The sequence below is a fragment of the Mya arenaria genome, chromosome 12, assembly GCF_026914265.1.
Source record: "Mya arenaria isolate MELC-2E11 chromosome 12, ASM2691426v1".
In the NCBI taxonomy this organism is placed as follows: domain Eukaryota; kingdom Metazoa; phylum Mollusca; class Bivalvia; order Myida; family Myidae; genus Mya; species Mya arenaria.
The window spans coordinates 41,696,828-41,720,138 of NC_069133.1; the positions used below are offsets into that span (position 1 = coordinate 41,696,828).

General features: G+C 36.6%; 1 protein-coding gene across 1 annotated transcript in view; it reads right to left on the bottom strand.

Moving 5' to 3' along the window:
• LOC128212123 (VPS10 domain-containing receptor SorCS1-like) overlaps window positions 1-21,315 on the bottom strand; it is a 33,687-nt gene extending 12,372 nt beyond the window's left edge. The window contains exons 1-17 of the mRNA XM_052917406.1: window positions 19,962-21,315; window positions 16,736-16,797; window positions 15,686-15,779; window positions 15,330-15,485; window positions 13,876-14,035; window positions 13,139-13,320; window positions 12,675-12,845; window positions 9,562-9,723; window positions 9,184-9,360; window positions 8,946-9,040; window positions 7,914-8,021; window positions 7,392-7,515; window positions 6,826-6,965; window positions 6,125-6,241; window positions 3,039-3,204; window positions 1,225-1,411; window positions 491-639 (exon numbers count right to left, since the gene is read on the bottom strand). Coding sequence (XP_052773366.1) covers window positions 491-639; window positions 1,225-1,411; window positions 3,039-3,204; window positions 6,125-6,241; window positions 6,826-6,965; window positions 7,392-7,515; window positions 7,914-8,021; window positions 8,946-9,040; window positions 9,184-9,360; window positions 9,562-9,723; window positions 12,675-12,845; window positions 13,139-13,320; window positions 13,876-14,035; window positions 15,330-15,485; window positions 15,686-15,779; window positions 16,736-16,797; window positions 19,962-20,270 — 2,559 coding nt within the window. The 5' untranslated portion in view covers window positions 20,271-21,315. The remainder of the gene's footprint in view (window positions 1-490; window positions 640-1,224; window positions 1,412-3,038; window positions 3,205-6,124; window positions 6,242-6,825; window positions 6,966-7,391; window positions 7,516-7,913; window positions 8,022-8,945; window positions 9,041-9,183; window positions 9,361-9,561; window positions 9,724-12,674; window positions 12,846-13,138; window positions 13,321-13,875; window positions 14,036-15,329; window positions 15,486-15,685; window positions 15,780-16,735; window positions 16,798-19,961) is intronic.
• Between the last annotated feature and the right edge of the window lie 1,996 nt (window positions 21,316-23,311).

Below are 23,311 nucleotides of genomic sequence, written 5' to 3' on the forward strand. Positions count from 1 at the left end.
AGTTTCATCGAGATACAATCAAAACTGAAGACTGTATCGTGTTCACAAGCAATTGTTTGCAGACGCACGGACGCACGGATGCACGGACGCACGGATGCACATACTACGTACACATTACCATCGCATAAGCTCTTCTTGCCTTTGGCCAGTAGAGCTAAAAATGATTTTTTTTCGGCATAAAATATCAAATTTCGAACGTAAATATGAAAATCTGCGATCTTATTCTTTGTCAGCAGTTTAATATCACTGGTTCTCAGACAATTATGCAAAAATTGGCTCGCGCGAAGACAAAAAATAAAAGTTGTCAAAAACGGCCAATCTGTGAGATTGCAGCTTTAACTTAAACAAATATTCATTTTTCCTGAAATTCAACAAGTTCTTTTTAAAGAAATTTAACACTTAAGTTAAAGTAGGTTTTTTTTCTAAAGAATGTTCCGCAGTACGGACCCCACGGACCCAGGAGTTATAAATCATCGGTTAAACTATTTACCTTATTTTTGAATTCCCAGACAAAGTGCAGGGAGTTTTCCTGATTCCAGTCAGTGTGGTTGTCGTCGCCCAAAACAGTAACATTGAAGAAACTGGGTGTGTCCGTGCGAGCACCCCATGGAATCTCAACCAAGATGCTCCGAATTTCATCTGGGTATAGAAAAATGCACATTTCATTATTGTTATCGTGTTTATCATAAAAATAAATGTAATGTTACTTTTATCATGGTAAAACAGGTAATTTTTGGCACGATTGTGTTCAAATTAGGTAAAAAATGGTTATATTTGGCAAAGTTCCGAACAATCGGCCTTGCATTGATTTAACATGCATTGGCCAAATTTTTCAGAACCTTTTTAAAAGTTAACAACGTGATTAACGACATTGTTGTTAACTTTTAAAGGTTAACTATTTTTGATCTGGTCATATATTTGAATAAAGCAAGTAAATTTAAAACAGTTGGCTCAAACTGTTTTAGGAATACTGTAAATCATAAATGCATCCGTTAAACTCCAAGAGCAGTACATATTTGAAAGTTAACAACGGTTTCGTTAACAACGCTGGTAACTTTAACAATGTGCTAAAAATCGGCCCAATGTTAGATCGTAAATCTTGAAAATCAATTTGATGTGATTTTAATCAACGCGATAAATTGCATCAGCGTTTTTATTAGCTATCATGTTTTTATATCCTACAGTATACATTTTTGTATTCTAGACCAAATACTGAAGCCTTACCTTCAACTGTAATTGTGATTGTAGCGTTTGCCCGTCCTTTGCCGTTCACTGCCGTTACGGTGACGTTGATACGTCCAGCCGTTGAAAACGCTCGCGTAACTGACGCTGCCTCCGAGAGACCACGGAACTTTAACGGAGCAACTTGGGATCCGAACGTCCAGGTATATTCTGTTTCAGTTTCCGACCCCTAATTACAATAACAGTAACAATAATATTATGAACTGCACTCACATCAAACTTTGAAAACCTAACAAAAATGAACATCCAGAAATAAGTGTAAATAAGATTAGTCTATGTAACGGCAATAACATCAGCTTCCCATTGCTATTAACGTTCATACAAATGATTGATTGATTGTTTTTGCCGACGGCGACGATTCAATGGCTTCCACAATACTTCAACTTTCTTTTTTTTAAGAAAAGTAGCTTAAGAGAGATCAAACTGACATATCTTGTCTGATGAGGAAAGTAAAGTTAGCTCCCTTCTGTATGCAGCCATTTTAGTACTTTTAAGATACCATCGCTATAGAAGACGACAACAAGGCTGTGACAATGCCCTAACATTGATAAAAGAACGGAAAGCTCAATTCGTAGTCGCTTATCTGTGACTTAATGTTGTTCAGAGAGCTCAGATCTGTATTTTGAACGACGCCACCTCCGCTGCCGATGCAGACGATAATGTAAACAATGCTAAAGATCTGTATTTTGAACGACGCCACCTCCGCTGCCGATGCAGACGATAATGTAAACAATGCTAAAGAAGAACTTCGGCTCTATATCTATTTTTGTAAATCGAATGGAATAAAGATGACTCTTTGTAATTTAATAAAAGTGCTTTTCTAAGTCTGAGTCTAGACATTGACTTGCAACTGCTCGTAATTATGGGATCTGATCATCACCGTCTAGACACCGACTTGCAACTGCTCGTAATTATGATATCTGATCATTGCATAGACAGTTTTTACCCTTTTTTATATATTTATTTTTTCTCAGAATCAGCTCATTCTGGCATCAGTGCCTTCATTTCTCACAATTACTCTCTTGATAACTCACAATAGAATAGATCTCATTTGTTTGGTATTCTGCCGAAAAGTTTATTTTTCTCAAAGGGTAAGTACCGCTTTTAACCATGAAAACTGCGATCAGCTCTATTGACAGTTTTACATCACTTGTTTCAAGATATTTACGCAAAAATGGCTAACTCTAGGACAAAAAAACAGAGGTATTTTGCAAAACAATCTGTGAGAGTGAAGCTTAAAATGCAAGAGTGATTATCCATAGACTATTGTCTATGGCTGAATATGATGTTAGCTCCCCTATGTACGCAGGAATTCATACACTTGGTGCGTCTTTGAGCGCTTGTTTCCAGGATAGAATCGAGTCGATTCGGAACGTGTAACTCGCGCAAAACGCCCTAACACCGGAAACCGGTAGTAGAGTTGTTCGCTGTAAATCATGCACGCATCGTTCTAACTTTACTTTCCGCCATTTTGTGCTCGTGTAGTTCTCGGTCCTCCCGGTTTGTAGGTAGTGCGGAATTTTGACCCGAGAACAATGTTCTTGGGCCTTGTTCGTGTCGTTAGGGCGAATGTATCTAGGATCGGACACAGAAGAACAAGAAGAACGAAGCGCCCAAAGACGCTCATGGTGCACGAGGGTCTTAACAGTGTGAAACATATCAAATATAAGAATGGTAACTCACAGACGCTTGTCTAAGGCTGAATATGACGTTAGCTCCCCTCTATACACAGATATTCATAACGGGCGTTAACATTAATAATATGTTACATATCAAATATAAGAATAGTCACTCACAGACACTTGTCTAAGGTTGAATATGACGTTAGCTCCTCTCTGTACGCAGGATTTTGCCGTCGTGATCAGCAAGCCTCTGGGCGGCAACAATGGGCAGTCCGTCTCCACCGGAAGGAAGGCGGCTACGTCGCCTCCGGAACAGGCACTGGATGCCACCTTTCGGTACCTGGGTTAAAATTTTACTGACTCATAAACACTTTTGCTGTAAATTAAAGTTTTTACCACTGTTTTGCTATCGCAAATTATCAGAAAACTCAAAGCTGTTACAACCCACGCCTGATTCTGTCTCTAGAGTAGAAAGACCAGGAAAACGTGCTCTTAGTTTGATTCCACGACGATTGATCTATATCACCTACAAAGGCGCAGTGCGTTGTAATGCCACACCCCTATTGCCACGCCACCACCCTCCCACTAATTACCAAAATGGCACAAATTTTCCATGGCTTGTAAATAATGACGGGGCAACTGTAACTCGTATTAAATAACAATCATGAGTTTTTAAACCATTATTGTGAAATTACACTAGCAAATGTTCCCTCATCATAATTTTAAAGCCTGGAAATATATTTTCCTATTTGGATTTTGAAATCGGGGCCCTGTGATATCACTGAACAGTTCTTATTATTGGTTGTTAATGTGGGTAACATAGGGTTATGTTTATTTGCCTCATATTTAAACTTTCACGAAATACAAAGTAATCTTGACGTAATCGAGAATATAAAAACACGACGCGCACACGTACCCGTAAAAACCCAATTGGGTTTTAAAGTTGTATGTGAATTTTCTCGGAATAAAAATAAATTATGTATTTAAATCGTAATCGCGAGGTTAAAAAACACGACGGGTGCGAGTTTGCGCAACTTCCCTTTTAACTTATACCTAAAAGCTCTCTGACACTCGCACTTTTCCTCGTGCTATGTTGCATGTCAATATGACTTTGCCCAGTGAACAAATATATACTTAGATGATTATTTGTGCACGCAAAAGGTAGAACATGCATGGGGCGGTTCAAATACTTGACAATAGAGGGGGCGTAACTAAGGGGCGTAACCTTTTGACTTGCGCCCCTCCCTCAAAACCGAAATTTATTTGTTTTAAGGTGTTTGCAGGGGTGTTCATGGGTACTCCCCTACGAACATTTTAACAATTTCTAGTCCAGATTTGTGTATTTTGGATGTATTTAATTACTATGTTTTTCTTATTATAAAGTACACTTGGACTGTTTGAGGGGGGGGGGGGGGGGGCACCGGGTCCACCCCCTGGATCCGCTAGTGAATACTCGTACGCGTACCCGTACAATCTGGATGACGTAGTGCATAAAAATGTAGGACACGCATACACATAAACGTACCCGAATATCCTAGATCACGTCGTGCACAAGAAAGTAGTGCACGCATAAACGTACAACCTGGATGACGTAGTGCACAAAAATGTAGGACACGCATACACATAAACGTACCCGAATATCCTAGATCACGTCGTGCACAAGAAAGTAGTGCACGCATACACGTACAATCTGGATGACGTAGTGCATAAAAATGTAGGACACGCATACACATAAACGTACCCGAATATCCTAGATCACGTCGTGCACAAGAAAGTAGTGCACGCATACACGTACAATCTGGATGACGTAGTGCATAAAAATGTAGGACACGCATACACATAAACGTACCCGAATATCCTAGATCACGTCGTGCACAAGAAAGTAGTGCACGCATACACGTACAATCTGGATGACGTAGTGCATAAAAATGTAGGACACGCATACACATAAACGTACCCGAATATCCTAGATCACGTCGTGCACAAGAAAGTAGTGCACGCATACACGTACACGTACAACCTGGATGACGTAGTGCATAAAAATGTAGGACACGCATACATATACGCATAAGGCAGCCACTCTTATGAATGCGATTTGCGACGCAATACTTTTTTTGCCAACTATCATGAGATATTGCTGTGAGGCTAATTACAAGTGCATATTTCATAGCAATTGTCGCTGTGACGTTTAAAACCGCAACATAAAGATTAATTTCAAGTATTATCTTTAAGCTTCTATTCCATTAAACAGCCACACAATATGACGTCATTCACGAAATTAAGACATTAATTATAGGTCTGTAAAGATAACTTCATGAAACATTATAAAAAAAACCACATGATATTGATAGTATTATCTTTGTGAAACAATCTTATCGTTGTAAATCAGCCATACAAAATTAATAAACCACATCATGGTCTTAAGAATTCATGAATGTTTTATAATCTTGAAAGCTGAAAAAAAACACTTGTAAAATCACGCAGCATTCTCAACCATCGTTTAACTTTCAGTTTAAGTTTCAACGCAACTGACATTTTTTTTCATCAAAATGTTTCATTCAAGTCCACATAGTTTCTGCCACATCTTGCTTAACAACTCAACAACGAAGGTTTCAGTATTGTACCGGTTCGGTGTCCAGCGACATGGTAGTGTTGAACACAACAACGTTGATCAGGATAAGAAATCTATGCTTGTTAATGTATTATGAAAAGCAATAGACTTATATTCAAACATGTTATTCTCAAAATCCCAAAGTGATGAAACTTAAATCATGACTTTATTCTGATAAGAAATATTTGTGAATAATATAATTTTAGCTATTTTCTGTATCAAAGCTTTTAACTTAGGAACCTGGACGCATAAATGACCTAAATAATTGTTAAAGATTTGCTTACACAAATCCAAAGTCCTGTGTAATACGTGACATTGAAATATTGGTATTTTTTTCGTACGGAGTGAAAAAATATCAGATATAACACTGCAATATGCCATACCATTTTTTTGCCAAAGCAAAGACAAATTGGATAAGAATACGACAAAATCGTTAACACCGATGTCGCGTAAAGCACTGCTAGGTCTCCAAATCTTGTAAGTGCCATAAATTGAAACTTTGACATGACTTCATATCGTTAGGATAAAGAGCTTCTTCAAGGGACAGTTAGCTTTTCATCATTCGTGGTTATCAAATATTAATAATCCTCCCACTCCGTAATGTTTTGTTATCTCGTATGCATGCTTGTTATTTAGATATGAAACGTACCCCGCGGATTTATTGTATTTTCCGTGTCGGCAAATCTGTTCCGGAAGTGAGTCAGGGTTAAACCAGGAGCTTGCAACGCAGGAAGTCCCGTCGGGACCGTATTCGTAACCGAAATCGCTGAAAAACGAGCGTTCAGTCAGATAAATGCTTGAATATGTTCGAACCCCGTTGGCTCGAACTCGCTTGGCTCGATTTCCTCGTTGGCTCGAAAATGATGTAAAGGACCGATTTCTTTACACTTGAGGTAAGCATTCCCGCTTGGGTCGATCTCCCCAACGCTCGAGGTATTTTCGTCAGTCTCTGGGAGGTCGAGCCAACGGAGTTCGACCGCATATAAGATCGCATACTTTTTATAGGCCTGGTTTTAAAACAGTTAGATACATGCACTAGTAAAAGAACTCATTACAAACCAATGAAATACTAGTAATCGGCCTCATGTAAAAAAGTGAAGTATAAATACAGAGACACGACTGATTCCAGAACAGTTTAATATACATACTAGTAAAATAACTCATTTCGCACCAGTGAAATCTTCATACTTCGAATAGCATCAAAAGACTTTATCACATATCAGATTCCCTGCATTTATATACATGGGGCACCCTTTTTAACTAGTTAAACTAAGTAATTAATTATGTAATGAAACGAACGTCTTAACAGAAAACTTATTACTAAATTAATAATAAAAACATCTTAATTACCACTCAAAATCCTCTGCAGCGCATGCGCACGTTTTCGGTGACTTTTTCCGCAAATAGTCCCTACCGACATAGCAGTTTGAGGTTGTCTTCTTCCGCTCAATTTCCAAACTCTCGCCCATAATGCAATTTTGCCCACTGCTCTGCAATACATTAAAGGCAGTTACTAAATCTATCAATCAACAGAATTAAGTTATGTTCCGAATTAGTTCGTAAACAATTTAGCAGTGTTTACCTAATCATATCGCAAAGAGTTTCTTAATCAGTTGGTATGTTAACAGTGTAACATTTCTTACTTAATAAGTTCGAAAACAGTATTACACTTCTTACTTAATCAGTTCGAAAACTGTATTTCCTTCTTACTTAATCAGTTCGAGGGCAGTAATGCATTTATCTATTAATCAGTTTGAAAACAGTATAACATGTGTTACTAAGTCAGTTCGAAAACAGTACTTTTGTTAATTAATTATTTTGAAACCAGTGTTGCATTTGTTACTTAATCAGTTCTAATCCAGTGTTACACTCAGTTTAAACTTGCAATTCAAAACAGCTTATTACACTGTGGTTACCTGTTTGGATGTTTTTGGTGTCCACAGCTCAAAATCCTCTTCAGTGCACGGGCGCTCGAGCAGAGCGGTGTAGTTTAGCTGCATGAGGCTCCAGCCCGCGGCCCCAGACCGGTGGCCAAACAAACTGCGTCAAATAGGCAGAAATTATGAAGCATTATTTTAACAGTTTTTTGCGCCAATTTGATATCACGGGCAGAAAAAAACCCATTACAGAACTATTTAATTACATGGAAATTCGAGGCTATCCCTCCTTAACGGCTAGATACAAATTCGATGGATATACAAGTTCTTATTTTTTTCCCAAATTTTTACAACTTGAGATGATTTTGGATATCACCTAACATTAAACACCTTGAGCCGGACTCCATAATCAACATGTCCACAGTATGACGATTTTACTCCTCATACTATATTAAATAATCAAACAATGTTAACGGGAATCGTTCGTTTATATGCTTTTGTATGATACCATTTTATCTTTATTTTGGATGTAATCTTGTTACGATGATATGTTTATGTTACCTGGTAATAAGTGACCTTGACCCAGGCTCGTTGACAAATCCGTCCACCGTCAGCATGGTCTCAGAAAAGTTTTGGCTTACCCAGGTTTGGCCCTCGGAGGTTGATATGCTAAAATGTAAGAAATAATGGAAATATGGTAGATTGGTCAATAAGGTTGGTCAAATTATTTCACGGTTTTCTTATGGGCAGCTTTAACAGTTGTTATGATTGACAGAATAGAAATAACAGACCCTCCTTCAATCATTGGTTGAAGTATTAGTCTAAGAGATGGTGAACACAATTGATTTGGTTATATTTTAGATATTATCAGTTATAATAAACCAAAAAGCGGCTGCAGGGTTGGGAGGGCACCCGGTGCGCGCCCATTACAATCGTTCAAGTTTATTTTTTTTTATTTCAATATAGGAGAAAAGTAATAAAATACACCCAAAATGCAGAATTTCGAACTACAAATAGTTAAAAACATCTTAGGGGAGTACCTTCATACTCCCTTGCCAACACCTTTAACCAAATTCAATTCGGTTCTGGGGGAGGGTAGCAAGTCAAAATGTTACACCCCAAAGTTATGCCCCCTCTAACGTCAAATCCTTGGTTCGCCCGTGTAAACCACAGTTTTCGCGGAAAAGTCAGTGCATCAAGCTCTTCAATGCTAATACAGGTATGCGACCATTAATTTTGTTTTGAACTTGAATATTTGAGGTTTATTTGACAAGGGCTACAGCAGTCTTGAATCCCTTCTTATAGTATATTTTTATATATACTTATATCATAAACAATCTCTCACAATCTTTGACTTATACTGCCACCTATGGTTTTACTAGTTAAGTTAAATTGTTGACACTAATTGAAAAACTCCACATAAATAGCTCAAAAACTCGTTCATGATTACAAAGAATAATAAAACAAATATCACACAGATCAACTCAGTGCTTTTTGATAAGGAAAAGGGGTCGAAAATACTCAAATATCGTTCACCGTTTGACACTATGGGGCACTGTGTCCTATTTGATAGCGAAATTATTGCATACTTACTGGACGATATTTGTTGGCACGCTGTCTGCTGATATTGCAGCGATTACTCCGCCCTGGTCCAGAATACTTAGAAAGTGGTTGCCATGGAACGGCGCCTGAAGCAAAACATTATAACATGATTATCACTACTCTCCGTTTCACAATGAAATATTCTAGCAATGTTTTATTGCAATATTAAGACAAATATATCCTGTGCGTTGAAACTTTAATTTGTCATAAAATAATCTTTAGAACGTACTGGTGTCCACGTGAGGCCGGCGTCCCTGCTCACAAACACGTGGGAGGTGGCGATATCCAGAAAGGCGCCGGTGGTTCCGTGGGCTACGAGTAGCCCTGGGGCGGTGGCCGTCGTCTCCACAAGCGGTATCGAGAGGTAGGTGTTGGTGAAACCGAGATGAAGGTGAAGGTTGCACAGCTGAAAAGAAAACACAACTGACTGTGAGTCTTAAATTTGCACACCTGGTATACCTAACATGAGCACAGCAAGCCTAGGCAAACGATCGCATCTTGTTGTTGTTGTCTGTTCTAACAAACACAGTCAAACGCTTTACCTTTCTTAACATATTCATATATTCATAAGCTTTCTCTAAAACCCATAAATAAAGTGAACGTATACCTCCGGCTGCGCACATTGCTCCCGCGTCTCTTCCGGTGCATCCATGAGGCGCCACCTACCGCCCTTGTTGTGGGTAATATATGTTCGTTGGGAAAGCAGCGCCATGTCGCTTATAGGCGCCTCAAACTTATTCACAAGGTAAACGCCCCTTAGGCCCTCGACCTGTAGAAATGGACAACAAGTTTATCATTTCATCATCATCATCATCATCATCATCATCATCATCATCATATCATCATCATCATCATCATCATCACCATCATCATCATCATCATCATCATCATCATCATCATCATCATCATCATCATCATCACCACCACATCATCATCATCATCATCATCATCATCATCGTCGTCGTCGTCATCACCACCACCACCACCACCACCACCATTGAGATACTAGCTAGTGACAGTTAAGACAATTTTATGAAAGTTATTAAAATGTACAATATTATTTGGAAGAGGATTGCTTTAAGGGACAGTTTGACACATCTTATGTGTTTATTTGTACTGTATTTTTTGAAAATCATATGGAACATTTGTTGGTACATACATGTGGTGTTTCCGACATGAGACCTTGCTTTTTGCCGTTTTAGATGTCATTTTACGAATAAATTACTTGGTGTACTTAAACTCGTACACTAATCGGGACACCGTCTATTTATTTGCCTATTCCTCGTACATTAGAACACATTTGGGAACACTTCATGTTTTAACCTTTAATTAAGCAGTAAAAAGTGAGATTGCGAAACACGACATGAACGTGTACTTGTATGTGTACACGCTAAAGGTACACGTACATGTTATGTACTTGTATGCGGGCTGATACTCAAAGAAATCCTTTCCTCGTTCTTTCGTACACGCAATCATAAATGTGTACAATTTACACACTCCTGGATGACGTAGTGCTTAAATAATAGCCCAGACGTAGACTTGCCCATTCAAGTATTGTTTTGCAAAGTATGGGTGTACTTTTATAACGCCGCGATAATAACATATTTGACAAATTAACATTTCTTTGCTGCCAAATAAACACATTGAAAGCCGATGCAAAAAAAACTGCTATGAAAGATACGAAAGGTGTCCCGGTACATTTCTCTAACATGCTTTAATGCATAGCTGGTAGACAGACTATCTGAACTTGTTTAATTGAAACTACATACTATTGTTCGCAAATAAACTAAGCATCTCAAGTTTATGAAGCATTGAATGACTGTGGCTTTAACTCCACCCATGTTTCAAATTAAGCTTGCAAATGAGCTTAGCAAAACGTAGTCGGAAAAAGGTCTATCAAATCACGCTCACAATGTCATCTTCAATGTCATAAAATTTCGTTTCAAAAAAACGAAAAGACCACCTGATTGTACCGCCCAAAAGCGGTTTCAAACAGTAAGTTGTCGGCGCTTCAAAGATATTCGTTTGTAACCGCGCCGTCCTTGTAAGCCTTAAGCTACGATTTAATTGGTCGGATGGTGTAAAACAAATGCAAACTCTCCATGTATGGATGTTTTTATGGATATGAGCCCCGCCTCTTCAGTAGTTGGTTCATGGTGGTACGTCATAGTGGTACGCCATGTTGATACGTCATGGTGATACGTTATAGTGGTACGTCACAGTGATACGTCATGGTGATACGTCATAGTGGTACGTCATAGTGATACGTCATGTTGATTGTGATACGTCATGGTGATATGTCATGGTGATACGTCATGGTGATACGTCATGGTGATGTGTCATGGTGATAGTGATACGTCATGGTGATAAGTCATAGTGATACGTCATGTTGATACGTCATAGTGATACGTCATGGTCATACGCCATAGTGATACGTCATGGTGAAACGTCATGGTGATAGTGATACGTCACGGGATACGTCATGGTGATACGTCAAGTTATAAATCCAATGCGATGATGTATGCAGTCGGCTTCCTTACTGGAAAGTGGATTGACCAGCTACAGATGTTAAGCTTGATAGATTTGGGCGGAATTAAAGCCAGGATCATTCAATGCGTTGGGGTTTTTTATATGCCAAGTTCATTTGCAATCATTTTGATGTTAAAACAGTCAGCCATATAACATCTCCAGGTAAACAAATCCATATGTTTAACAAATAAAAGTTGTGAAAATCTGTTTATTTTATCCAATAAAACAAATGTTTTACGAGTTGCGGTAGCCCACACAGTTATGGTTAAAAAATGATGGATTTTCCATCCGGTGCAGACGAGAAATGTGCATAATCGAGGAAGTTAACACGTGCATTTCTATGAAAAATACAAACTTCCGTAATGTTTAATGAGAAAAAACAACATAGGGCTTAAACACATACAAGACCGTTCTTTTTTTTCTTTTCCGACAAAAGTGTTTAATATGCTGAATCAACATCTTATAGTTTGTATAAAGAGCACGTTCAAGTTTTCTTACATTGTCTACGTATGTTAAGAGGGGACGTCAACATATTTTTGCATTTGTACTTAGTTCGCTGACTGCCTGATTTACCGATTAACATTTACTATCTTGTAAAAAATGCGCTTAGAAGTCGTCTATATTTTGCTAATGGGCGGGAGTGTAAAAAGATTAAACGTAAAAAGAGAAAGTGAGACTGGGGAGGTTAGCGCACTCGTTTCGCAACAAGGCGACCCGCGTTTGATTCCCAGCCTGGGTGCATGTAAGTATGGTTAGTGCTCACCAAGCCGGACAAGTGGCTTTTCTCCGGGTTCTACCCTCCCCCCCCCCCCACACACACACACAACACAACACAATATCATTAATTCTTATATTAGAACGATGGGCTCCAACCAGTAGGCAGAGAACTTACCGTGCAATAAGAAGCGTGCCTATAAGTTACAACGATATTCACTTATACACACGCTACTTAATGAACGCAGTCCTTGACAATTTGTTACAATACTTGAACAGTTACTATTCTTGTGAATACACGTACGGAAGTAAAACCTTTATAACTTGTAACGATTGAAACATTTGTATATATCGAAGATCTTCAATAAACATTCTTCCTTGAAACTTTTCAAAGAATTTAATTTCATTCCCTCTAAATGACGACCAATAGATGCAAAAACATATTTATATGCAAGCACACCAGTCTACTCCACCCACCTGGACCAGATCCACGTCAAACTTGCCCGGGTACCTCAGGCCGACCACGTTATGCTGGGACAGGACGAAAAACTGACCCGTGATGTCAGACAGGTACAGATTGGCCGACCCCCCTTCGTAATCCACCGCCAGAAACACTTGACCGTCGTCGCTCTCGACAACATTGTAATCCTGGTAAAGTAAAGAAATCCTAACATCATCATCATCATTATCATCATCATCATCATCATCATCATCATCATCATCATCATCATCATCATCATCATCATCATTAACAACAACAATAGCAGCAGCACCTACACCACCACAACCACCACCAAAAACAACAACGACCAGCAGCAGAAGCAGCAGCAGTAGTAACATCATCATAAGCATAAGCAGCAGCACAATCAGCATCAGCATTTTGTTTGTTTTAAATAGATGCAAAAAAATACATGCAAAAAAAAATAGAGCAAAAATCATACCAATGCCTGCATATCTGTAGGTAGGTACGCCTTCCGGAAGGGCCCGCGCTTGTATGACACGTAAAAGGAAGTAACATCATCTGTGGATTTCTGCACGAATATATAGTCTCCCTCCACCACAAGAGAGTAAAAATCTATCGTCCCGAGAGTATTGTTAATTGGTAATGGTTCGCATGTTGGTACTGGAAAGAAAAAGGTATATACCAAAATAAGGCTAATCTGTTAAAATGCATGAACTATTTTAAGTTAAACAGCGGCGTATCAAGAACTTGAAGTTAGAGGTGCCCCCCCTCCCCGCCCCTTTCTCCCGAAAAGCAACACGAAAAAATATATGCTTCAGGCATGGATTGTTTAAGTCGCACGTGGTGCATTCTGGTGTAATCTTAACATAAATAAGCTGAGTTTTTGACATGAAAAGTTCACTTAGGCCCAAAAAATACGAGGGCGGAGGGGGGTGGGGGCGTGGGGGGGTGCGTCTTGCTGTATACACTTAGGATATTTCCTAGAAACCCCGGTTTTATGAGATTATGTACTCTTGAACATAACTGAGTCAAATAATGAAACAATGGAGCAGGAAATATTAGAGAGAAGAAAGCGAGAAACAAGATGTAAAGGAAGATTTAGGGGGAAAAAAGAAATAAAACAAAAACAACAGAAAGAGAATTTTGACAAAAAATGCACCTGTATATGATAACTGAGATTATTCATAAAATGTAGATCGGAAACCGATAAAGTACCTGTACATGCGTAGTAGGTGACGGGTCCCACAGGATCCTGGACCTCCATATGCACAGTGCGCATGTCCAGATCCACATCCGGGACAGCCCAGAAAAAGCGTTCAGTGACGCGTTCCTGTAGGAGTGTCCATGTTCGCCCAAAATTCTCCGATACGTACAGCTTGAATATAAAAACGAGGGTTGTTCATGAATTTTTATATACTTCCAATATATGAGCCTTGTTCATTTACGTTTTGACGCTGCCGAGTATGTTTGTTTATTTTAATGACGATTACAAGTATATATATATATATATATATATATATATATATATATATATATATAACAGATTTGTACATGGTTCTCGCGGTTATTTGTATACTTAATCCGGGCCTGGACTCGATACTAACGTTACGCTTTAGATGCGAAATTGTATGCGTGCGCACTCCTTCCCCCTCAAGGGAACCCAACAAATAATCTCTAAGCCCCAAAAGAGTGTTGGAAATACTCCTCCAAGGAACGTTTGACTGATGTATGCATATTTTTACGACCATATTAACATAACCAGTTAACTTAGATAAATTAGGGGTGTTGGATGTGATGTGGTTGCCCCCAAGCCCCCATCCCCGTCCCTTAATACGCTTGATTATTATATCCATGACATTGAACCTTCGGACATAAATTCATATTTCCATATAAAAATAAAATAATCCAAATTAAAATGGCTCCCAGCAAATCATCGGTGCAATCTTTACAACATACCCATTTTAATAAGCTGAGCTACCAATGTAAATTATTAAAGGGAGGCAAACGCGAACAAAGTGTATGTGTAATAGTGATCAATAACCACACTGCCACTAAGGTAGTGTTTTTTCCAGTGTTGACAAGGTCGAAAGTATTACTTTAACTTGTGTACAAGTATAGCTTTGGACATTAGAAGTTAGAGATGATGATTGTATTAGAACAGGAAGTGTTTTTACTTGGTTTTAGTCTCTTCATTTCAGAAGAAATAGAGAAAAATCCTTGAAGTGTTGAATGTTTATGCCCAAAGCAAGTCTGTAACTAAAGAGGGCTGATCATGGAGATTGGTCAACGTAAACAATGTAGAGGTGTTTGAGCTAATGTGTTCAGTCTGTGTATTCGAAACTCCATTATGTTAAATTTCGTGGCCCCATGCGTTGTTGGTATAAATTAAACTAAGAAACAAGACTACAAAAAGTAAATGCTTTATTTGTAATGTTTTTTTCGATGATTGATTTTACATATAATGTTTCAGTATTCAGCAATGAATACCCTATCAAATGATATGGGGTCACCAGGTATGAAAAAATACCAGTATCTCCAATATCTCCAATATCTGGATAAAATGATAGGCTTATTTGTACAAAGGATATCTCAGATCAAAAACAGTATATTCTTTAAACTTAAAGGACAATACATGTGTATTCTATAAAGTAAGTGCAACAATGTCCTACCTTAAGTTCTCTGAGGTCATATCCCAATATCAACCCTGCGTCCCGTGGGTGAAGGAGGAGTCGGTGGGGCGCAAATGGAATGTCCACTGTAGACCACGTGGCCCCGCTGTCTGACGTCACGGCTAGCCGCCTGTTTGCTAGGTCACTTAGAACTGTCTATAAAAAATAAGTTTACAAGAAACTCATAGAAGACCCATTGTATAAGAATGTTTTTGAAGCATCAAGCTGCTGAGTTCACACACGAAATACTTGATAAAACGAGTAGACTGGCAAAAAAGGTGCATGTAAGAATAGGAATTATTTATCTATATAGACTGTCTTGAATTACTGTAACTGAAGCAGAAAAAGTACATTACCTTGGTTCGGTCCGCGGGTGCAGTGACGAGATGGTTTACTAGTATATTCTGGTCAAAATGGACGATTGTAAAAGTTGCCCCGGCATCCGCAGACCTGAAATCGACCATTTTTACCCTTTTTAATTTTAATTCATTTTAAACCGACGGCCGATGAATTCAGATGGTTAAGAAATATGAATAACGACATCGGCTCTTTAGTGTTCCTAAAACTTAGTCTTACCATTAAAAGTGAAAAATAAAATAAATTATTTGACGTTAAAACTATATGCTACATTGACCTTGAAAGCAGGTTGTAGAGCATTTCTTGTGCATGGAGAAATAGGGGGCTTATGATTCAATTTCCTCTGAGACCTCAATGACGTCACGTAAAGTCTCCCTTCACATGTAAACTGTCAAAATGGCACTTTTATGATTTTTAAATTGGAAATCTATTTCTAATAACAGGCATTTTAGTGTTAAGGTTTAGCCAATTGATCGTTCTTATACGCTTATAAAACATGTGAAAAAAATCAGCCAGAAGATGCAGCAGCTTGCGAAAACATGGAAAATGCACTCACATTCCCTCTGCGAAATGATATGCTGAATATCCGGATTTATTAAATCGAAGCGTCGAGAACTACATAAGCTGATTTTCTTACAAATAAATTGGGATTGGTAACATAGTACGGAAGCCTCATATTGTTCAATGGTTTTCCCATTGCCTGCAATGTCACAGAATTTCGCGACCGGGAGGAGTCCGGATGTTCGGTCTAGATCACAGCGGTTTCTCTCGAAAAAAAATTCTTATTATATATATTATATAATATATATAATAAGAAATTTTTTTTCGAGAGAGAAACCCCTGTGGTCTAGATACCAATGATAGGCAATTAAAATTTGGAACCTCAACATGTGCTTCTACGAAGATATCGACGCTTCAATGTTTCAGAGTTTCAGAGTGGTAGCCCTGAATTACCTCAGCATTAAACGCAAGCTGTTACAGAATAAAAACAAGTAAAAGGAAGTATGTATGCGGGCGCATTTATGAACGATTTCAGCATGTTGACATACCTCCACAAAGTGCTGCTCAACACTTGTCCAGCACGTTGTTGTCGCGTTAAAACGAAAACCGTCTGAAATTTACAAATATATCAATTATTGTTTGTTAACCGAGAAAAATATATATAAAAGTCAACTTGCATATTAATACAATAAATTGTTTTAATCGGAATAAAATCATGTAACAACATGCGTGAATTCGGATTATAAGATAACATAAATAAAACTATTTAGTGTTCGAAATTATGTTTTGTCCAATTTGATAGAAGTATTTTGTAAATCTACCGTACATTAATTTTACTAAATCAGCAGACATTCGTTAGTAATTTAAATCAGGTGAATCAGTAGATTGAAGCACAGTTTTTGACAGTAGAAAAATATAATCACAAACATTTAACTGGTAAAAGGGTTATTAAATATGCATTACCAAATAAATTGGCCGAGTGTTTTCGACTCTAAAGGTTCATTTATTTTGGTAAATGCATCTAAAAATATATCAATATTGTTTGTTTATTTTCAAAATATACATGGCTCTAAAATCCACATTGAAAAACTTGACTGACCTGAACCATTATGGTTCTATTCAATATAATACGAGATCAGTGCATAAAAGTGTAATTTCTTAACTTAAGAGGATGTAATAATACAAACGATTCAATATGCTAATTTCTGAATAAGCGCATAAAATTCTCACGCATGAATTCATATGAGGAATTTTAATACATTTTCATCATCTCATTATTTAATTGTAATGTTTAATTGACATTTCATATCCAGTGACCTTAAACAAATATTGTTGTTTTTAATCTATTATCAACAATGAAACCAATGATTAGACTTCAATTAAGTATTTCTCAATATTTACAAACACGTGCTTTTTTAACAAAGTGTATATTTGAATTACGTCAGCTATTTAGAAAAGTCGGCTTCAGTTTATTTAAACTGTCATTTATATCTTTCTTTCTCAATGATTTGAAACCGTTGTTCAACGAAATGTAATGCTTATAAAACTAGTTAATTATAGAGCAATAAAACTATCAAGTAGATTAATGACGTATTCAGACGAAATAAGTAAAACAATAAATCTCTAACATCAATTGTCGACAAATGAATTATCATGCGCTCTTAACAACTTTTGTTCAGTAAATTTCCATTGACTTCATGGTTCATGTCTACAAATAGAGGCTACTTAACTACAGTCCCTCAAAATAAGATTTTAATCTCAAAATACACTGGGGTTTAATTAAAGTTGTCGTTCGAACGTATTAAAAGCCGGTGCATACAAAGGACTGGGTGCGGTGTCAAAAAAGGAGTGTTCCCGAGCATAAAGGGTACACTCCATGAAGCTCCCATCCCCACAACACATAAAAGGGATATACTATGCCGCTAGGCTCAATTTTCAAATTTCAACTTTCAACTGTTATTTTGCAATGTATGATACATAAGCAGACAACATTTTAGAGGCCTATACTATACCGCTTAATTCAAATTTCAACTTTCAACTGTTAGTTTGCAATATTCAAGGCATAAGTAGACAACAATAACAAAAAGAAATATAATACGCATAAATAAGTGCATGGATGAAACATTTAAACGTCTAAAATGGCAAAACAACATCATGTAAAGGTTATTGTTTATTAAGTATAGCGCATTGCGGTCCCATTGACTAGATTTCAACGATTATACTTAAGAAACGATTTAATTCAATATTGTAGTTGAAACGAGATTAAATGGTGTGATAACTTGATATTCAGTGTTATTTTTCTAAAACAGAAAATGATTTAAGATATTTCATGATATGTATGAATAATGGGGGATGAAATAAGATTGATATTCAAATGCTGAGGTGCATATAATATATAGCTTCATTAAAGAGAGATGATATATCTTCCAACATCACATTACACAATCCGTAATGTCATGAAGGTCTGACAAGAAGACATAAGCTTTTCGCAAGATATTATGATTACTCAAATATTGGTTCAAAGTAGACAGATAGCCCCATTATCCATAGGATAGATATACCCCATTATCCATAGGATAGATATACCCCATTATCCATAGGATAGATATACCCCATTATCCATAGGGTTGATATACTTGTATCTCGATATATTTGGATATTAGAACACGTTTTAAATACACACTTCAGGTGATAAATAATATGCAAGTTGTTAATTCAAACATGAAACCAATATAAGAAATCAATCTATTAAATAACTGATAAGATCAAACAGCTTATAACACGATAACAAAGTATTTACATCATTAAGGCAAATAAAATAAGAAATTATGTTACCAAAATGCCTGTGTTATATTATAAAATTGTTGAATTTACATCCTCGTGTTTAACCTATTAGTTAAAATATGATGTGTGTTTTGTACTCATGATTACTTGTTTTTGAATATCTGTCATTAACATGTATCTTTATACAAAATTTTAATTTGATAAAAAGCTGTTTATATCTAATATATTTACCATAACATCGAAATATGTGTAAAATAATGTAAAAAAATGTTACAAAATCAAGTGTCATATTGTATGCCTCTGTTGAAAACAAAACCCATAACCACAATATTCTATTGCAGACACCTTAGAGCATTTGGAGGCGTGGAAGCTTAAAGGTTCTTAGTGCCATTAAACAATGAAGAAGATGGATCCCTTTGCTTATATCCCTTCATTTGCAGGTGTTGTTTTTGAACCAGATGGCATTCTCATTCGGTTTGGGTTTTAAATACCATCCTTTTTAACATGCATGTAATGTGTGTTTTTGTTTATAGTCTTGAATTTTTTAAAAACGAAGGAAAACTTATCGCAGACTGCAAGTGTCGAAAGCTTACTTTTTTCCCATGATATCAAATTATTATTAAATTACGCACGTTCAAAATGCTATTGTTTTTAAACAATTGCGACTCATTGTGTTTTAACAAAAGATAAATCGTTCATTATTTATGCGTAATAAAACAAATGCCAACATTCTAGATAGTAAATCTTAAGATTAATCCCTCCATCGTTATTATTAACAACCAATTATAAACATCTCTGTGGTCGGATTAAGGTCACTAGTCCAATCCGTATTGATTTTAATACTTTAAGTCATAACCATACATCACCTATACAAGGTCAAAGGTGATTAATACGTGGTGCACGTGAACAGGTTTTTAATCGGGTATATCCGTATTAATTATGTTTGCAATTATATTGAACTATTAGAGAAAATAATTATTCTTTTCTTACCTCATTTTTCAAGCCGGACCAATGTACATAAACCTCGTTTGATTCGGTCAATAAGATTTCCGTTGTTGTCACACTCGAATTTTGTGAATGAAAATTATCTGCATTGTAAACATTATCCGTAGTAAATGAAGAATTAGAATTTTGTGCTCGTTTAATCCTGTTTAATATTCCTTGTTCGTATAAGTTTAATGAAGGTTTCTGAATGTTTGAAATTTCATGCATCGACCGGCTAAAAACTTTAGAATAAACACAAGTATTACAAACTGAACACAAAAACACAACACATGCTATTTTCACGCCGCGCGCCATGTTTACTATAGTAAATACTAATGGGAAATGTTCGTATGTCGTAGCATTGAATGTCAACAAGGATTAATATATACAGCGTTTTGATTGGTCGTTTCTTATTACAACTAATCACGTGTGCTTTGCAATAGTTGCATCATCATAACCTAGGAATGGCGGTAAAATCTTGTAACGCTCTGTTTAATCTCAGACACAACATTCTTTCAAATCTCCCACGGCTTCTTATCATGCATGTTAAGATATGTATCGGATAAACTATCCTACTTTATCGAACTCATTACTTTACATTTTGGTATCTAATGTTTAAATTAAGATTAAATGCCGTGTTCGATATCCCTTTGCAGTAGTCTTTCATGTTATACTTTAACAAATCGCCTTATGTATGAGTAAGCTGTTAGGCTTAGCAAGTTAAAGCTGCACTCTTACAGATTGAACATTAAGACAACTTATTTTATTTTTGTCTTGGAATGAGCCAATTCTCGCGAACATGTCTGAAAACCAGTGACGTAGGAAGGCTGGTTAAAGATTAGTTCGCAGTTTTTCATGTTTATGATCGAAAATTAATGTTCTAAGGCTAAAAGTAACGCTTTTAGAAAATTGAAATTTTCGGCCGTTTTTCGGACAATTGCGATCTGTTCTATTGTGATTTACCTCTTATCTTAATCTGTGAGAAATTGAGCTTAAAGGTTAAGACTAGGATTTTGTAAGTAAGCTAGGATTTTAGTTTAATGCCAGCCAGCCTTGCTAACGGGTAAGCTTCACATGGACAAACGGTTAGAAGTATTGGCAATTTGATTTTGTTTGATGGTACACATTATAGATAGATGCACGAAGAAAGGTATACAGTTTGAATGCGTTGTTATCTTAACTCATTTGACCTTCAGGATTAAAGCCTAGTATATTAAAATATAACTAGTTATGTGGCCACGTAAACCGCTGACTAAATGAAAATCGTTATATGCCTGAAATGGATAGAGTTCAGCGGGTAAAGGCAAGAATTAAAGGGGCTGTTTAATTAAAGGTCTTTATACAAATGAGGTTTGTGCACGTAAACTGGTTACCCCCCCCCCCCCCCCCCCATGATAAACATACCTAGTTTTTTTTATTTAGTATGTATGCACTGTGCTGTTTGTGGAGTTTTGTGCTGTTGTTCCATGATTTTTGTTTGTGATTTTTTACTTTTGTGTTCTATGTTTTAGGCGTTTACCCAGTGCCATTAAACCGGGTTTATGTTTAAAGATTTTGCTACTGAGCTTGTTTCTGTAGTTTTTCACATAAGTATTAGTCGACTAAAGTCATAAATTGAAATTATCTAGGTGCTATAGATTCGTTTATTGAGTATATAGTTGAGTGAACTAGCACAAAGTTGAGGAAAGACAAAAAAAAACATCAATGAGTTGCCTTTTGTGACGTTTATACAGATTTAAGGTAAATGACTAAGATACATTATTGAAACGGGCAATAGGTTCGGTGAGAGTGTGTTTAAGAATTAGCAATTTCTGTTTGATGTAAGGTTTGATGATTTATTACGTTTACGGTCTGATAATTGAGGCTTATTCGGGCAAGAGTAAGTATCAGGGTTAGCAAAAATCAAAAGTTAAATAGATGTGATAAGTGTTTTCAGATACAATTCCGAGAATATTGTGGGTGCCAAAACATGACCGTGTCCCTTTAAACTTTATTCAAGGTACATGTATTTATTATCTATACGTACACCCATGTATTCTATACAGAAATACATGAGCCATGACATTGTCATGTATGATTAAGAAGACAGATGCATTTCAGAAATGAATACTGTTGGTGCCAAAACATGAGCGAGTTACCTTTAATTTATTTCAAGGTAAATATAATATATACCTGCACCAAATTGGAGTATTCTATATTGAGACACAAGGGCCACGACATTGTCAGCTTTATTAATGATACATGATATTTCATGGGAAAATATAGATCGGAATGCAGGTAAAAACGTTCATTCTGACGTAAAGAAATGATTTCGGAGTCGGGTGTTGCAAGCTGCCTCGTGGGTATTGCATCAGCTTGTGCGTGTTAGCCTACTGGATTTAAAGTACAAATCAATCGGCATGCGAAGGTAAATTCTTTACAACTTAAAAAGGCCATTAAAAGTTCAAGCTCGCTGTTAAATAACCACACAGGCGACAAAGATGTTGTCAATGTAGTGTTATCATGATTGCATCAGAAAAAAATAAACCAGAAAAAGATAGAAGAAAAATATGATTATCACAATAAGAAAATAATAAAAATATGCCAAAGGGCCTTATCAAGTTCGATGGAACAACTTATCCTGTCCCTCACTGTCTGCTATCCACATGGTTGTGAACCATCCCGTTACACTATTGAGTGTAATCCAATGATTAGACCGAAAGTTTTTGGCGTTTTCGCAGTGCCATTAAACATGGTTTATGTTTTAACTTTGTGCTACTTAGCTTGTTTCTGTAGTTGTTCACAATTATGAATCGACGAAAGTCGTAAATTGAAATTAACTAGGTTTCATAGTTTCGTTTATTGGCTATATAGTTCAATAAACTAGCACAAAGTTGAAAATTCCAAAAAAAATCAATGAGTTGCCTTTTGTGACGTTTATACAGATATAAAGCTGCACTCTCACAGATTGAACGTTTTGACAACTTTTTTTTATTTTTTGACTTGGAACGAGCAATTTCTGCGAAAAATCCATGAAACCCAGTTATAAAATACTGCTGAGAGAAAGTTAGATCGCAGATTTTTAAATTTTAGTTCAAAAATTGATATTTAATGCATTTTTCTTAAACTGGCATAAAACATTAATTTTCGAACAGAAATATGAAAACCTATGATCTAAATTTTTGTCAGCAATAATATATAATTGGTTTGCAGATATCAACGCCAAAAATTGCTCTTTCCAAAACAAAAAATAAAAAAAAGTAAATCTGTGAGAGTGCAGCCTTAAGGCGTTAGTAACATATTTAGCCAAAAATAGTTTTCGAACATCAATATGAAAGCATGATATTTTATCTGTGAGAGTATAGCTTTAAGGTTAA